The 18,121-nt window shown below is 42.7% G+C and overlaps 1 protein-coding gene across 8 annotated transcripts in view; it reads left to right on the forward strand.

Annotated features, from left to right (window-relative positions):
- LOC126248944 (organic cation transporter protein) overlaps window positions 1-18,121 on the forward strand; it is a 308,493-nt gene that overhangs the window by 241,114 nt on the left and 49,258 nt on the right. For all 8 annotated transcript variants that reach the window (XM_049950466.1, XM_049950460.1, XM_049950462.1 and 5 more), the window contains one exon: window positions 2,210-2,385. In XM_049950466.1, the coding sequence (XP_049806423.1) occupies window positions 2,243-2,385 (143 nt within the window). In that variant the 5' untranslated portion in view covers window positions 2,210-2,242. The remainder of the gene's footprint in view (window positions 1-2,209; window positions 2,386-18,121) is intronic.

Here is an 18,121-nt window from a genome sequence, read left to right on the forward strand (position 1 = left end):
ATAATTCCCTTCTTCATTTAATGACTTTTACATATTTTCGTTCACACATTTACATATGTCTCTGAAACTGAATTCTGAATTACTGGTTCTTCCGTTTCCTGCTTGTGCCATCTTCATAAATGATTTTCCCCACTTTCTTACCTTTAACTCTGGATGAAGAACAGTCAGAATCTGACAGTTTGCAACTGACATATTTAACTACCACGTTTTTCTGTCGCTCCTGTACGTTTTTTTCTTTTTTTTCCAGTCTCTGCTACGTGTAAGAATGTAGCTGTCTATTTTATTTCGCAGTAATCCTTTCTTTTCTTTTTGTTCATGCTAATGTACTTTTGTTACTTAGAGACTCTCTTTTTTATTACTGCCCGAATCTTTCTTTCGTGAAACACCATATTTACTCGTCTTCAAAATGAAATCCTATAGAGATTATTGCTGGCTGAGAGGTTTGATGAACGGATGTGCTAGTTTACAATTTGAAACCAGCGGCTCGGTGAGGAAGAGTGAATAGGCAAATCTTATAGCCACACTCCGCGCTTACGGAGACAAGGACAAAAATCTCGCCCAGACAGTGTACAAGATAACTTTAACGTAGGAAATGAACTTAGTTTACGATAGCGTCTTCCTTTTGGTCATCACACTTTGTACAACGTTTTTCCATTGAACACGTGCCATCCTGAAGAATGATTCTGGAAGATCTACGAAATTTCCATCTACGGTACCATAACCACTTCTTTCGACTCTAAAAGTTTTCTAGCCACATCTTTCCTAGCTGCGAGAACTGGCAGAGTTCACAGGTGCCAGTTTTCCTGTGTAAGGGTGGGTGATGCAACAATTCGTACTTCAGTTCTCTGCATTTCCCTAATGCCAAATCACCTCTGTAGCAGAGAACATTATGATGATGAAAGATGATTGTCTTCTTGTGCAATCTAGGTATCCTCTCTCATAGGTTTTCTTCCAATTGGCCTGGAAAATTTAAGTAGTATTCATCAAGTGCTGTTTTGCGTTAGGATCCTGCAATCGAATAAAATACTGGCCATAACAATACCGGCAAATAAAACTGATTTTGCCTCTGTCTGGAACTGATCAGCTACCATCCACTTCTTTCCCCGTTGTTTCGCTTCAGGCGTGGAGTGTTGGACACTCGCCTCATCCGCAGTAGTAGCGCGTAAAATCACTTGGATTCATATTAAAACGACCCGAAAAATCTCTTACTAATTTGCTTTTGACCAGCATTCAACAAATGTGGCTTTCCGTAATTAATGTACATACTACCTTGATCTTTCTGATTGTGACTCTGTGGCATCAGGAACTTAATTTGCATTGCCTAACATTACCATATTGTGCACTTAGTCGAGGCTTTAATTTTGTTTGCAATTCCGGGACATCATTAACATGGACCACATTCGAGAGGAGTGTGGCAGTGTCAGTATTTGGACGTTTCGTAGTAACAGACTCGTTATAAACGTTCACAATCTTAGCTTGAATTTGCCTCGGTGATAAATTTTATGACGCCACTATATTCCCGATCAACCACACAAATGAGACACGGACACAACACTACGACTTTAAAAAGCCATGTGAGCAAAGTAATTCCACAGATAATTTTCACGTACATTATTGCGGGCATGGGCAACATAAAAAATTGAAAATTTCATTGAAATTTGCGCTGTAACTCTACCAGACCGATAAATTTTGGCCGTAATCTAATACAATCCATCCCAGAAACAAAGATTCCATTAATTGTTTTTGTCTGTCTCTGCTAATTCCCTGGAACTGATTTCTAGAGCACTCTAAAATTTTGAACAGTTACATCTAACTTCCCTCACCGATGTTTTGTAGAAATATCATCCCGATATCTTTTGGGTAGGATGCTACGTACAAGTTTTTGTGGCAGTAGTGATTGTGTAAACGAGATAAAACGTCGAAAAAGGCATGTACTTTATCAGAGCCTACACAAGTAATATTTGCCGGTGCTTCAGTGCTGGGTTGCAAATGTAAAACTGACTTTAATTATTTATTTTACTGACTAATAAAGTCATTTCACATAATTTTGTGTATTTTCTATAACTACAGTTATAGTCAACAGGTACTTAAAAACTTTCCAGTCTTTGCAAAAAACTGATATCCTAAAGCTGATAATACAATTTAAAAATTTAATTTTTTGACATTTTGCATTTTAGTATTATATGTATGATCTTTGGTTTCGTTGCAGGCGGATGACGACGAAAACGCTGAAGTAAAGAAAATGGATTTTGACGATGTTCTAGTGGAGATCGGAGAATTTGGACGATATCAGATTCTGAACTATTTTTTGATCTGCCTTCCGGTCTTCTTTGGCGCTGCAAACAGCCTAAGCTACGTATTCACATCTGGAATTCCAACATACAGGTAAGTTCTGGCTACTATAATCTTACTTTCAGGTACGTTATCCGAGAAGCAGAAATGTTTAAGGGGCCAGTGCTTACATGCGCACAATAATTCCTCAGAACAAGGATTCATTAGACTGTCACTGCCGGTTCCACATTGGGAAGTGCTCGCTCCTAAATCCACTGAATTTCTCACTGTAAACAATGGTTCATTCCTTTCTCCAGCTTTTCACCTCTCGCATTATTTGCTCTAACTACTTTTTCCCTCCGTCCGCTCGTCGGTCTTCTTCCTGAGTGATTATTTGTTCTGACAACTGGATTTGGTGCATATTTACTTTGTAGTACAGACCTCCGGAACGCATTACTCTCGCAAAACGAGAGATACATTTAGAATAAAGATTGGGCACCATACATACTGCTGTCATAAGGCTCTTCCCTCATAAAAAAAAGAAAAAAAACCGATAGTGCGAGTGTCTCGCGCTCAGAAGGTTCCGCACAAATCTAATTATGTATGTAGATAGTGCATCTGTAGCTGCTGATGAGTGAGAGTGCGAGTATCAAAGTATGTAACATAAATGGCTATATCTTTTCACTGCCATGTCTTAGCAGCGTAAATTTTGTACACCCCAAAGGGACTGTAGACGCTAATATTTAACATAAATTTCAAATTTATACTTCTACCTGAGAAAAAGGGTGATCATTTAAGGTTTCCGTTTTTACTGAGTGAGGTACAGAACCCTAAAAAAGGGAGTTACACCCAAAAACAAGCACTAACTAGAAAAAGCAAAAACAAAAAATCCTCTTACTCGAAATTAACAGACATGATGGGGAAGCAGTAGCCTTCGCACATCGAGGATACAGAAAGAGTGTGTGAGTAGAACAAGAAAAGCAGCCACAGCAGTTCTTCCAGCGCAATAACCGTGACAAAAGGTCCTTTGTTCGTTAGCGCAAAACTCCTCAGTTGCTGCCGCTTAGTGGTCCTATATACTGCTCTCAGTAGTTAGCACTACTACTATTACAAGGAAAAAGAGAAAAGGAAAGACAGTTTAGTGTACTGTTCACAGCAAGTGAGTGAGTAATAGTTCAGCCTGGCGAGAACGAGAATAAGAATTAGACTTGGTCGTGGCTTTGTTAAACCTTACCAGAATTCATCTGTAGAAATTTAAGAAAGCTACAGAAAATCTACCCATTCCTCCTAAATACAAACCCTGTATACTGATCCATGTGTCAACTCCTTCTCCCTCTCTCTCTTCCTCTCTCCATCTCTCCACACCTCTCACCTCCCTCACCCCCCCCCCCCCCGCTTCCGCCTCTCCTCCCCCTCTCTCTCCCCCTTTCCCCCCATCATTATAGTGTAAGAAGAATGACTTCTAATGCATCAGGTGTCTACTGCAGGCCTGTAGGATTCTTCGACATGTTCTAAACTCATGCTCTCTTCACGCAAAAAATTTCCGAGGAGTTCATCAGATATGACTACTAGATGTTGGGTAAGTGAAGTTGACATGCAGGTCACACTTGGTTCACGAAGGGACCTGAATCAGTGCTTAAGACACTCAACTCATAATCTGGTGGAACGGGTGCACATCTGAGCCCAACCTGTAATAAGATAAGACGAATGTCGGAAAAGTTCCTACACCTACTGTTACTATTATAATAAAGCAGTTTAAAAGCTATGTAAGCTCTTTGCTGCCGACGTAACAATATTTTGTAAACCTGTCTGTTTTCAAAAGAGGCTTTCCAAATGACAGTTTTAAAAAATGTACCTTTACACATAATCTAAAAATCGCATGCTCGTCCATCCTAGTAGTCTGCCTCCTTTTGGAGATTTTTCTACCATCATCTTGCGTATCAATCTTTTTGTGATCTCATTATATGACCAATCCTCTTAATTCTTCTAGCTTTTATCTTTGTTGCTATATCTGTTTATACAATTCTGTATTTTTTCGGATTCATCATTCATTGCTGACAATGTTCCAAATATTGTGTGTAGTGTTTTCTTCTATAATACCCATATAATTTTTAAATTTTTTTTTAGTTGTCAGAGTCCAACTTGTTCATACATATGTTAATGTTAGAACTTATGTACCAGTAGTTCATAAATGCACACGTATTTTGGTTTTCCAAGAGAGATTTCTGCTCTTTAAATATGGAGAAGGAGGAGATTAGTGTTAGTGATTAGTGTTTAACGTCCCATCGACAAAGAGGTCATTAGAGACGGAGCACAAGCTAGGTTTAGGGAACATTAGACAAGGAACCATCCCAGCATTTGCTTTGAGCAATTTAGGGAAATCACGGAAAACCTAAATCAGGATGGCCGGACGCGGGTTTGAGCCATTATCCTCCCGAATGAGAGTCCAGTTTGTTAATCATTGTGCTACCCCGCTCGTAAATTTGTAACCTCATTTATTTGTCTTATCCGTGCGATCAGTTTTTCTGTTAATGACTGCTTATAGATTGTCTTAACTTGCAAAACAAGTCTCCACACAGTCAACAGGACATTAACCTCAAACCTTCCTTGTGTCTATCCCATCCTGCACCAATAAAACGTGTGCGTTTAACGCTATGCGAAAAAATATCAGGTAAAACTTAAATATTTTGTGATTACCCTTGATCTGGGGATTGATAACATAATAACTTAAACAGTTGTTTCGATTATTATGTGAGACAAGGTAAAATTTTGTACCAGAACGGCTCCTTAACAACATATATGAGGGGTTGCCCATTGCTGAAAGTACATCTGAGCCAGTAAGAGCGACCCCATCTGCTGCTCTGGAGACAATCTTCCAGCAAGTTCTGGATTTGCACAGAGGGTAGGGTTGTTCGTTATTTGGAGTTTCACTGTTAAGCTGGTGATGGACATCCTAAAAAAATAGGATTTAGGTGAGAAAGAAGTATTCCTTGGCTCTTTAGCACAATACAGGCCATGTGCTAGATAAGTAGGTGATATGGGAGATGCTAAGAGAAGGTCTCATCACGGATCATAGTAGGAAGTTCCTACTAAAGCCGAGAGATATCTACGTAGCAGATTCAAACGAAGTCGAAACACCAATGACAATCAAAAGCTACACAAAGTCAAACCTATCACGAGGATAGCTATACAAGAATGAATTCGAAACCAAGATCTTACCAGCTAAATCAAAGAATCCTAAAATTTTTTGGTCCTTTACCAAATCAATCAATGCAATGGGAGAGACGGGTCATATACAATATGTACAACAACCAAGAGGGAATAATAAGAGTGGACGATCAAGAACGAAGTGCTCGTATTAAGAAGGGTGTAAGACAAGGCTGTAGCCTTTCGCCCCTACTCTTCAATCTGTACATCGAGGAAGCAATGATGGAAATAAAAGAAAGGTTCAGGAGTGGAATTAAAAGACAAGGTGAAAGGATATCAATGATACGATTCACTGATGACATTGCTATCCTGAGTGAAAGTGAAGAAGAATTAAATGATCTGCTGAACGGAATGAACAGTCTAATGAGTACACAGTATGGTTTGAGAGTAAATCGGAGAAAGACGAAGGTAATGAGAAGTAGTAGAAATGAGAACAGCGAGAAACTTAACATCAGGATTGATGGTCACGAAGTCAATGAAGTTAAGGAATTCTGCTACCTAGGCAGTAAAATAACCAATGACGGACGGAGCAAGGAGGACATCAAAAGCAGACTCGCTATGGCAAAAAAGGCATTTCTGGCCAAGAGAAGTCTACTAATATCTAATACCGGCCTTAATTTGAGGAAGAAATTTCTGAGGATGTACGTCTGGAGTACAGCATTGTATGGTAGTGAATCATGGACTGTGGGAAAACCGGAACAGAAGAGAATCGAAGCATTTGAGATGTGGTGCTATAGACGAATGTAGAAAATTAGGTGGACTGATAAGGTAAGGAATGAGGAGGTTCTACGCAGAATCGGAGAGGAAAGGAATATGTGGAAAACACTGATAAGGAGGAGGGACAGAATGATAGGACATCTGCTAAGACATGAGGGAATGACTTCCATGGTACTAGAGGGAGCTGTAGAGGGCAAAAACTGTAGACGAAGACAGAGACTGGAATAAGTCAAGCAAATAATTGAGGACGTAGGTTGCAAGTGCTACTCTGAGATGAAGAGGTTAGCACAGGAAAGGAATTCGTGGCGGGCCGCATCAAACCAGTCAGTAGACTGATGACCAAAAAAAAAAAAACTGCTCTATCACCTCCACGGAACTACGCACTGGGAATTAATGTGTGTGAAGAGTTCCACTCCCACTACACGACAGTGGCAGGCAACAGACAACTTGTTGCTGAGACTTCGTACAGGAATCTTCCGCAAACTCGCAACAGTGTGCACTCTCTCAGCAAGTGAAACTTGTTTCAAACTATGAGATGCCACACGAGTCAATCGCGACTCTTTAATAAGACCAAACATCTGCCCGTTTCACATGTAGCTCGCACCGTGATTTCAGAAGGTTCTCTCGTCGCCGTTATCGGCTAGCCCGACCGCAACCGTGCCACATCACAACCATTATGTACCTCACAGATTCAGCTTCCCGACTAAACTGCCACTGTTCCTACCTGACCAAGCCACTTTAAAGTTCGCCATCTCGGAGTATGTATTTTGGGCTCATTAAGCATTACAGATTTGTCACCCTGATTTGTCATCTGACAGAACACGCTGGCTTAATCGGTGACGTCATTGTTTTGCTACCTACCCATAACAAGTATGACCCAGCCAAATCTGCACTGCTACAACGGCTTTCCCTGAAACATGAGCAACAATTGAAACAGGCTATCTATGCCGAACATATAGACGATAGAACGTCGTCCCAGCTTTGGTGACGACTCCAGTCTTCTGTGGACGTTAACCTCATGCCGAATGCTGCCCTTTGGAAGCTCTGGATTGTTAAACTTCCGTCACAACTACAACTGGCAATGATATCACACGAAACTGAACCCATGCAAAAATGATTGACACTTGTGGGCAGAATGTTCACGGTACTACAACATGGGCACAATAAATTGCAAAGACATAGTAACATCACACCACGTTACCACTACACTGCCTGCCCCCCGCTCCGGACCGCCTCCAGCAGAGTCGAGGCAACACCGACTCAAATGAAGGCCTCGGCGCTTGTTGGTGACGTCACGTCAGCTAGGCACGGCGAACGCCAGGTCTGTTGCAGGCAGAAAGGCCTGGGCGTGCTTATCACTATAAATCTCTTATTTTTGGACAACATGTTTGGTATTGTTTTGGATTCTGCAGTTTTATTTAGATGAAAGATTTTCTTACTATCGTAAAGCTACAAATGAAGATCATAGTTCTGTATTACTGAATCCTGTCGAAACAAACGTAGATCAATATGAGAAGATGCTTTGCCCCATTGCAAGCTACAGAAATTTTACATTCAAGTAATTATATTTACTTGATCCATTTTGTTATCGAACCTTACCCCAACCCCCTTACAATTAACTTGTTTCTTTTATTTATTTATTTATTTATTTATTTATTTTCGTTTGACATCGTCACTGGAAATGTGAACTAATTTACATGTGTAAATGTCCAACTGTAGCCAGTCATTAGATTACAGGAATTCTAAACAGGAAACAAAATAGCTTCATACATCGAAAATACTGCTGTGCTTAAACTTTTTTAAACATGCACATTAGAAAAGATAATTATTCCCCTCTTGCAACTGAAAGGAGAAAATTTATAAGATAAAAAAATTTTATTTCATAAAACAAGTATCTCTCTTTTGCCTCTTCTTCGGTCCCCCACCCCCTCCCCCAACGCGTACAATCGCAAGATATTTCATTAACATTCAGTGCTCCTCACCCCATAGTCAACCAAGATACCTAAAGAAGAACACCAATATGTTCACAGTTTCTTGTAAAAGCAACCTGGTACAAACGTAACTTCCTCAGATTTACAAATAAGGTAAAGAAGCAAGAATTCTGTTGCTGCTGGGCCATGAAGTTGTTTTTGTATTTCAATCCTTAAAAACAGGTGGAAATTTAAGTTCAGGAACACTATTTGTTAAGAAGTGTAATGAATTGCACAATTAATTGATTGCAGAAATCTCTCAGAACAATGTGTGTTGGTCAACTACCGCCAATAGTTTCACATTTTCCTGTGTCAGAGAGGGAGACACCACCATTATGAGTATGCCTGCAACAGACCTGGCGTTCGCCGTGCCTAGCTGACGTGACGTCACGAACAAGCGCCGGGGCCTTCCTTTGAGTCGGTGTTGGTCGAGGATGGCCGACAGTGACGTCATCGCTTCAAACCCGAGAGTACGCTGGCCACCCCTAAGGTCATGGTCCTGCTGGTTCTACGCCCAGTTTGCCGACACCGCACCCAACTGCCTTTCTCCCTGCTGGATCTCTAACTTCAAATGCGGACCGCCGTAGGAGCATCAGCTCGCACAGAGGCATAAAAGTCGTCGACAGTCATTACGGGTGGCACAAGCAAATACCCCTTCGACTGCACACCTGGAAGGTCGACTGTACGTCTTCGAAACAGCATATCCAGACACTCTGGGATGATGATGGCATTGAAACAGAGGATGACACGCGTAAAGCTGAAATACTAAACACCTTTTTCCAAAGCTGTTTCACAGAGGAAGACCGTACTGCAGTTCCTTCTCTAAATCATCGCACGAACGAAAAAATGGCTGACATCGAAATAAGTGTCCAAGGAATAGAAGAGCAACTAAAATCACTCAACAGAGGAAAGTCCACTGGACCTGACGGGATACCAATTTGATTCTACCCAGAGTACGCGAAAGAACTTGCCCCCTTCTAACAGCCGTGTACCGCAAGTCTCTAGAGGAACGGAAGGTTCCAAATGATTGGAAAAAGAGCACAGGTAGTCCCAGTTTTCAAGAAGGGTCGTCGAGCAGATGCGCAAAACTATAGGCCTATATCTCTGACATCGATCTGTTGTAGAATTTTAGAACATGTTTTTTGCTCGCGTATCATGTCATTTCTGGAAACCCAGAATCTACTCTGTAGGAATCAACATGGATTTCGGAAACAGCGATCGTGTGAGACCCAACTCGCTTTATTTGTTCATGAGACCCAGAAAATATTAGATACAGGCTGCCAGGTAGATGCTATTTTCCTTGACTTCCGGAAGGCGTTCGATACAGTTCCGCACTGTCGCCTGATAAACAAAGTAAGAGACTGCGGAATATCAGACCAGCTGTGTGGCTGGATTGAAGAGTTTTTAGCTAACAGAACACAGCATGTTGTTCTCAATGGAGAGACGTCTACAGGCGTTAAAGTAACCTCTGGCGTGCCACAGGGGAGTGTTACGGGACCATTCCTTTTCACAATATATATAAATGACCTAGTAGATAGTGTCGGAAGTTCCATGCGGCTTTTCGCGGATGATGCTGTAGTATACAGAGAAGTTGCAGCATTAGAAAACTGCAGCGAAATGTAGGAAGATCTGCAGCGGATAGTCACTTAGTGCAGGGAGTGGCAACTGACCCTTAACATAGACAAATGTAATGTATTGCGAATATACAGAAAGAAGGATCCTTTATTGTATGATTATATGATAGCGGAACAAACACTGGCAGCAGTTACTTCTGTAAAATATCTGGGAGTATGCGTACGGAATGATTTGAAGTGGAATGATCATATAAAATTAATTGTTGGTAAGGCGGGTGCCAGGTTGAGATTCATTAGGAGAATCCTTGGAAAATGTATTCCATCAACAAAGGAGGTGGCTTACAAAACAGTCTTTCGACCTATACTTGAGTATTGCTCATCAGTGTGGGATCCGTACCAGGTCGGGTTGACAGAGGAGATAGAGAGATCCAAAGAAGAGCGGCGCGTTTCGTCACAGGGTTATTTGGTAAGCGTGATAGCGTTACGGAGATGTTTAGCGAACTCAAGTGGCAGACTCTGCAAGAGAGGCGCTCTGCATCGCGGTGTAGCTTGCTGTTCAGGTTTCGAGAGGGTGCGTTTCTGGATGAGGTATCGAATATATTGCTTCCCCCTACTTATATCTTTCGAGGAGATCACGAATGTAAAATTGGAGGGATTCGAGCGCGCACGGAAGCTTTCCGGCAGTCGTTCTTCCCATGAACCATACGCGACTGGAACAGGAAAGGGAGGTAATGACAGTGGCACGTAAAGTGCCCTCCGTCACACCGTTGTGTGGCTTGCGGTGTATAAATGTAGATGTAGATGTAGACCTCAGTTGAAGGAAGCATTTTTTTGGTGGATACTGGACTCGACAGTAGTTGAACACAGGTGGAGAGCAGATAGACATTCGACAAAACGTCAGTGCTGCAGCTTCATGTGGCCAATAATTCGAAGATCGCGGTGCGCAGATATTCCGCTCGAACCTTACAGGCCGGCCGAAGTGGCCGCGCGGTTCTGGCGCTGCAGTCTGGAGCCGCGAGACCGCTACGGTCGCAGGTTCGAATCCTGCCTCGGGCATGGATGTGTGTGATGTCCTTAGGTTAGTTAGGTTTAACTAGTTCTAAGTTCTAGGGGACTAATGACCTCAGCAGTTGAGTCCCATAGTGCTCAGAGCCATTTTTGAACCTTACAGCTGTCGTCTTCTCACCAATTCACATGAACGTTTAACGTGAGGGATGTCACGGTACCAGGACGGTAGTAGGAATTGACTTCCTACATCGCTCCCACCTCTCTCCGGACACAGAACATGCATAGTTCATGCACCGCGATACGGGCCGCCACATCCCAGGTCTATTCGCCCTAACAACTAACAAATCCGTCTCCGCACGGAGCAATACACTGCCAACCCGCGCAGCAAAACGTCGATATCACATACACTGACACACTCAGAGAGCGCGCCACAGTGGCAGGAGGACTACTGTTGGGACGTCAGTGCTACGAAAACTGCCACACAAATTCCACTGCAATCTGCACCGAGATCATGTGTCTTCTACAATGCTTCGAAGACACATTTGCTACACTCGCGCTCGAGTGCAAGCGTCTCACAAGGGGAGGCCACGATGTTTGGAACGCGGATTTACTGTAAACTTCGTATACTCGTAGTACTCCATGAGCACAACAAAATGTGTAAGCAGTAGCGCGTACTTCCCAAGCATTACTGAGAAAATCGCAAGATAATTTCGGTCGTCAAATATATATATCTGCGCGTGGCCATTTTTACCATGAAGCGGCGGCAGCCGAGTGGTGCCGGCACGGTAGCTCAACGTGTTCGGTCAGAGGGATAGCTGCCCTCTGTAATAAAAAATAAATAAATAAATAAATAAAATAAAAAATAAAAAAAAAACTGAGTTAATCGATCAACAACGAACATAAACGGATGTCTTGCGACGTCCACCCCGAGAAGATGAAGCGAACAAAAAGAGATTAAAAAAAAAAGAAAAGCGTGTTCGGTCAGAGCTTTAGCTTCCCTTTTTAATAAAATAACTGAGCGAACGGATGAACGAACAAACTGAACAGGTGTCATCGGACGTCCGCCCTGAACAAATTCAGCGAACAAGATACAACAAAATGTTTTTTTTTGTTTTTTTTTAAAAAAAGGGGGGGGGGTTGGCGTTCAAGCCGCTGGATCGCTGGAGCGAGTTCTGTTCGTCAGTTTCTTTTTTTATTTTCGACACAGTCATTTTCTTTACTATTTATATTACAGTTGATATAATGAGAAAAATACGTGTAATCGGATGAACTTTTATTAAATTTACAGTGTTATTTGGCAGTCTACTAATTTTTATTATCACAAATAATGTAATATTCATAACTATCGACTAGTAAACGACCAAACGCATGAAGTGATACTGAAAATGTATGCTTGTCCGTGTCTTCAAAACTGTTCGTATTTAATCGAAAGAGAACGAGGAATTGCTTCTCGAAAGACGCTATTAAAATACTCTTGATACTGCATAACCAATCATCAGCGCCGAATTTTAAGGGAATACTGCGTTATGCATGGTTTGCTTCCAAACTATTGTCTGAAAGAGAGGTTTTTGAAAATGTTAACGAGGTTAGTTTTTCCACGGAAAATGTCGAAAGACCTTGCGTATGTTTCCATGTTTTTACGAAAAATACCATCATGCAACTAGTAATGTCGTAAGCGACGATTAATTGTACATCTTTCGAAAGCTGTCTGTGCCGGTCAAAACTTGGAGGTAACAAGTCGTTTCGGGCTCCTTCCAGGTATAAGAGATTTCTCAAATCACGGACAAGCATTCATTTTCAGTATCACTTTATGCAGTAAATACGCGTTCCAAACGTCGTGGCGTCCCCTTGTCAATCCCTTCTGATGCACCCGCCTTCCGATAAGGGCGAGGAAGCGCGCACGGCCCCACCCCTGCCGATCAATACTGCCCCACAGCCCACGCACACAGCACCCATATGGCCAACGACACGCCTTAGCACTGCGCAGTACGACTCGATACATAGCGCTTAAGATGTAGGGCTCACTCTCGTCTCTACTTCAAGACCTTGCGTAGGCTACAGAGTTCAAATGGTTCGAATGGTTGGGGGGGGGGGGGGTTGTTTTTGGGAAAGGGGACCAGACAGCGAGGTCATCGGTCTCATCGGATTAGGGAAGGAAGTCGGCCGTGCCCTTTCAAAGGAACCATCCCGGCATTTGCCTGGAGTGATTTAGGGAAATCACGGAAAACCTAAATCAGTATGGCCGGACGCGGGATTGAACCGTCGTCCTCCCGAATGCGAGTCCAGTGTCGAACCACTGCGCCACCTCGATCGGTATTCGAATGGTTCTAAGCACTATGGGACTTAACATCCGAGGTCGTCAGTCCCCTAGACTTAGAACTACTTAAACCTAACTAACTTAAGGACATCACACACATCCATGCCCGAGGCAGGATTCGAACCTGCGACCGTAGCAGCAGCGCGGTTCCGGACTGAAGCGCTTAGAACCACTCGGTCACAGCGGCCGGCGACTACAGCGTTTTTGTTTTTAATTTATTGGTTTTTAGTACGTGCCCATACAACATTCTCAACAGTGGAATATCAGTTACGACGATACGAACGTAAGGACAGCATAACACCCATTCCCCGAGCGGAGAAATCTCCTACTCGGCCGGGAATCAAGCCCGGGCCCCTTCGGTTAGCAATACGGCGGGCTGGACTACAGAGCTCTTAACACAGTACAATGCATGACAGCTACCTGGTACCAGTATACAAGATTTCATGCACTCCATAACATGCACATCCATATTCACTCTGACTGACTGTAAGACGGCTTACCTACAAATTCCCAAGCACAAAGGCGAAACGCGAAAACACCGAAAAAAAGTTTCCTTCACTTCGAGTCAAACCTTACCAATTTTGGGTTGAAAAAAAAAGACTATGACAAAGAAAAAAGTATTAGCCCTAGTGTCTGTGATTCCCAATAGATAGAAATATGTTATTTTTTCGGATTAAGAGAAACTGATACATTTTAATTAAAGATGTCAACAACACTCAAAGTCCAATTGAATTGTTTTCAAAGAGCGTTACATTCTAACATTTCTAAATTAATGGAAAAGCCCCTGGCAGATGGTTGGGTCTGAAGAAAGTCATGTGGCTGCCTCATGAGCTCGTTATCGTTTGGCTTTCTTTTAGTGAGTTCAGGAGTATCCCTATGCAGAGACCAGAAGTATTGATTCATTCCAATGGCCTTGATATCTCTGCTTCATTAGAGTAATTTCCTGATGGAATCTGTCCCCACGTTAAAGAGTGACAGCTCCACAACAAGGAGGAAAAAAGTCAGGGTGAGAGTGTAGAAAATGCACCTTAAGGGACATGCTGCATCCGAGTTGATGGTATTTTTGCAGGAGTACTACCATCAACTGAAAATAGTTATCATCCCTTTTGTTGCGTAAAAATCCGTGAACAACTCCCTTGAAGGCTTCCCAAGTTCTCTTTTCTTTCCCCTCCAAAAATCGATCAAACACAGGATCATTTACAAGTTGACGAATTTGTGGCCCCAAAAAAAAAAAAAAAATACCTTCCTTAACCTTTGCATTACTTAATGTAGGAAATATGCCTCTCAAGTACTTAAAGGCCTGTGCTTCTTGGTTCATTGGTTTGATAAAATTTTTCATCAACCCCAGCTTTATACGTAGGGCTGGGAGAATAACATCTCTCAGCAGTAACATTTTTCTCCCTAACGTTAAGATTTATTACCCGCCACTGTGACTGAATATGTGATTTTCTATTCCTACTGATCCACATACATAAAAAGCACGAGTGCATAGTGAAGCCTAGTTGCATTCCTAAGAGAATAGCGATGACTTTTAGATCGCCGAAAAATTTTCCGTTTGTGTTCAGCATATTTGAGTCGAGGAAGGCTTGCATTTTTGCATAAGTCTCCTTCATGTGAACCACGTGACCAACAGGAATAGAAAGGAGAAAGTTGCCGTTGTGAAGTTACAGGGTGTTTCAAAAATGACCGGTATATTTGAAACGGCAATAAAAACTAAACGAGCAGCGATAGAAATACACCGTTTGTTGCAATATGCTTGGGACAACAGTACATTTTCAGGCGGACAAACTTTCGAAATTACAGTAGTTACAATTTTCAACAACAGATGGCGCTGCAAGTGATGTGAAAGATAGAGAAGACAACGCAGTCTGTGGGTGCGCCATTCTGTACGTAGTCTTTCTGCTGTAAGCGTGTGCTGTTCACAACGTGCAAGTGTGCTGTAGACAACATGGTTTATTCCTTAGAACAGAGGATTTGTCTGGTGTTGGAATTCCACCGCCTAGAACACAGTGTTGTTGCAACAAGACGAAGTTTTCAACGGAGGTTTAATGTAACCAAAGGACCGAAAAGCGATACAATAAAGGATCTGTTTGAAAAATTTCAACGGACTGGGAACGTGACGGATGAACGTGCTGGAAAGGTAGGGCGACTGCATACGGCAACCACAGAGGGCAACGCGCAGCTAGTGCAGCAGGTGATCCAACAGCGGCCTCGGGTTTCCGTTCGCCGTGTTGCAGCTGCGGTCCAAATGACGCCAACGTCCACGTATCGTCTCATGCGCCAGAGTTTACACCTCTATCCATACAAAATTCAAACTCGGCAACCCCTCAGCGCCGCTACCATTGCTGCACGAGAGACATTCGCTAACGATATAGTGCACAGGATTGATGACGGCGATATGCATGTGGGCAGCATTTGGTTTACTGACGAAGCTTATTTTTACCTGGACGGCTTCGTCAATAAACAGAACTGGCGCATATGGGGAACCGAAAAGCCCCATGTTGCAGTCCCATCGTCCCTGCATCCTCAAAAAGTACTGGTCTGGGCCGCCATTTCTTCCAAAGGAATAATTGGCCCATTTTTCAGATCCGAAACGATTACTGCATCACGCTATCTGGACATTCTTCGTGAATTTGTAGCGGTAGAAACTGCCTTAGACGACACTGCGAACACCTCGTGGTTTATGCAAGATGGTGCCCGGCCACATCGCACGGCCGACGTCTTTAATTTCCTGAATGAATATTTCGATGATCGTGTGATTGCTTTGGGCTATCCGAAACATACAGGAGGCGGCGTGGATTGGCCTCCCTATTCGCCAGACATGAACCCCTGTGACTTCTTTCTGTGGGGACACTTGAAAGACCAGGTGTACCGCCAGAATCCAGAAACAATTGAACAGCTGAAGCAGTACATCTCATCTGCATGTGAAGCCATTCCGCCAGACACGTTGTCAAAGGTTTCGGGTAATTTCATTCAGAGACTACGCCATATTATTGCTACGCATGGTGGATATGTGGAAAATATCGTACTATAGAGTTTCCCAGACCGCAGCGCCATCTGTTGTTGACAATTGTAACTACTGTAATTTCGAAAGTTTGTCTGCCTGAAAATGTACTGTTGTCCCAAGCATATTGCAACAAACGGTGTATTTCTATCGCTGCTCGTTTAGTTTTTATTGCCGTTTCAAATATACCGGTCATTTTTGAAACACCCTGTATACAACTCTCGGACTTAGCTTGGGGGAGTCCACGAATAGCCTCCATTAAATAGGATCATGATTCAAATTCAAAGATTTCATCAAACCATTAATACCGCAGTAAACAGCAAGATTGTTTAGCTTCCCAAAATAATGAAGCAAATTCCTTTGACGTTGTCTGTCATGTTAGATCCTGACATGTTGAAGACTCCATTGCTGTAGTCTTGACCCTAAAAGTTCTGCTTTCTCATTTGAAAAATTAAGATCTCGAATGCGATCACTCAATTGGGATTGACTCAGTATGTGTGGTCTATTATCTTGTTTCTCAAAACCAGTGTTATGGGATGTGTTGAGCTCCTTTTCTTCTTCCACACTGTTTTCATCTTCTATTTCCACCTTTACGTTTGGGGTTGGAGTAGGAACTGGTAAAATATGTGAATGTGGAATAGGTCGAATAGCAGATGGGAGACTTGGCTAGTGAATTGTTCTTCTTTTCTTTCATTGACAAGCCTGCCTTTACAGGTGGAATCAAGCAGATATATGGCAGTCATCTACAAGAAGTGTGAGGAAAGTAATGACACTGACAACACGGTGAGTGATATCGCAACACTTTGTTGTTCTACTTGTGTAGACCGGTGTGTTCATCCCTTCCAGATGCTCAGTCACAGTTTCAGCTCTGTACAGCCATCATGTGACTTTTGAGAGCACCATCAGTGAAGTTGTGTGTTATAAAAATGGAACAGAGGACTTTACAGCAATGTCATGCCATCAAGTTTTGTGTTAAACTAGGGAATTCGCGAGTATGTCTTTTGAAAAGTTGAAGTAGGGGATCATTCCTTATCGAGAGCACAACTTTTTTGCTGGCACAAATCACTTTTGGAAGGCCGAGAGCACGTTGAAGATGAACCTCGCTCAGGGACACCTTCAACCTCAACAACCGACGAAAAGGTCGAAGATGTGTGTTCTCTTGTGAGGTCAGACCAACGTTTAACAACAAGAATGATGGGTGACCTGTTTAACTTTCATCGTACATCAAATTTTGATCGAAGTTTTGCGCATGCGAAACGTTTGTGCCCGAATGGCACCAAAAAACCGTACAACTGAGCAGGACAGTCGAAGGAATGTGTGCGCTGATCTTCTTGAGTGGATTGCCAATGACCGCGAATGGTTCAGTCATGTGATCACAGGTGAATCCTGGATTTTTGAGTATGATCCTGAGAGAAAATCGCAAAGTGAGAATTGGCGCACTGGGACATCTCCTCGACTGAAAAAGCTCGAATGAGCAAATCAAAGTTCAAGACACCACTGATTTGTTTTTCTGAAACTAAGGGTAACGTGCGTAAAGAATTTGTTCCTCCAGGAGAAACTGTCAACCAAGTGTTTCACAAAGATGTCCTTGCAAGGCTCAGGAAAAAGGTGAAGCGATTGAGACTGGACATGGCAGACAAATGAGTGCTGCATCATGACAACGCCCCATGTAACATGGCCATTTCCATCACGGAATTTTTGACCTCAAGAGGCATTCCTGTTGTTCCATACCCCCCCCCCCCCTCCATTTACTTGATCTGAGTCCCTAATCTTTTTTTCTTTTCTCCTAAACGGATGTCATTTAGGGGCTTTGGAGAACATTCATAAGAATGTTACCGACATGTTCAAGGACCTACCAGTTGAAGCCTTTCACCACTGCTACCGAGACTGGGAACGACTGCGCCGCTGTATAACTGCCGAAAGTAACTACTTTGACCGGGAAAATATTGTTGTTTGAAAAAATAAAACTTCGGTAGGTAAAAAAAATCGGTCTCATTACTTTTCTCGCATAGCTCGTATTTGGCCTGTAGGCTCTCGCCAAACCACAGAGACA

This window comes from Schistocerca nitens, chromosome 3 (genome assembly GCF_023898315.1).
Source record: "Schistocerca nitens isolate TAMUIC-IGC-003100 chromosome 3, iqSchNite1.1, whole genome shotgun sequence".
NCBI classification, from domain to species: domain Eukaryota; kingdom Metazoa; phylum Arthropoda; class Insecta; order Orthoptera; family Acrididae; genus Schistocerca; species Schistocerca nitens.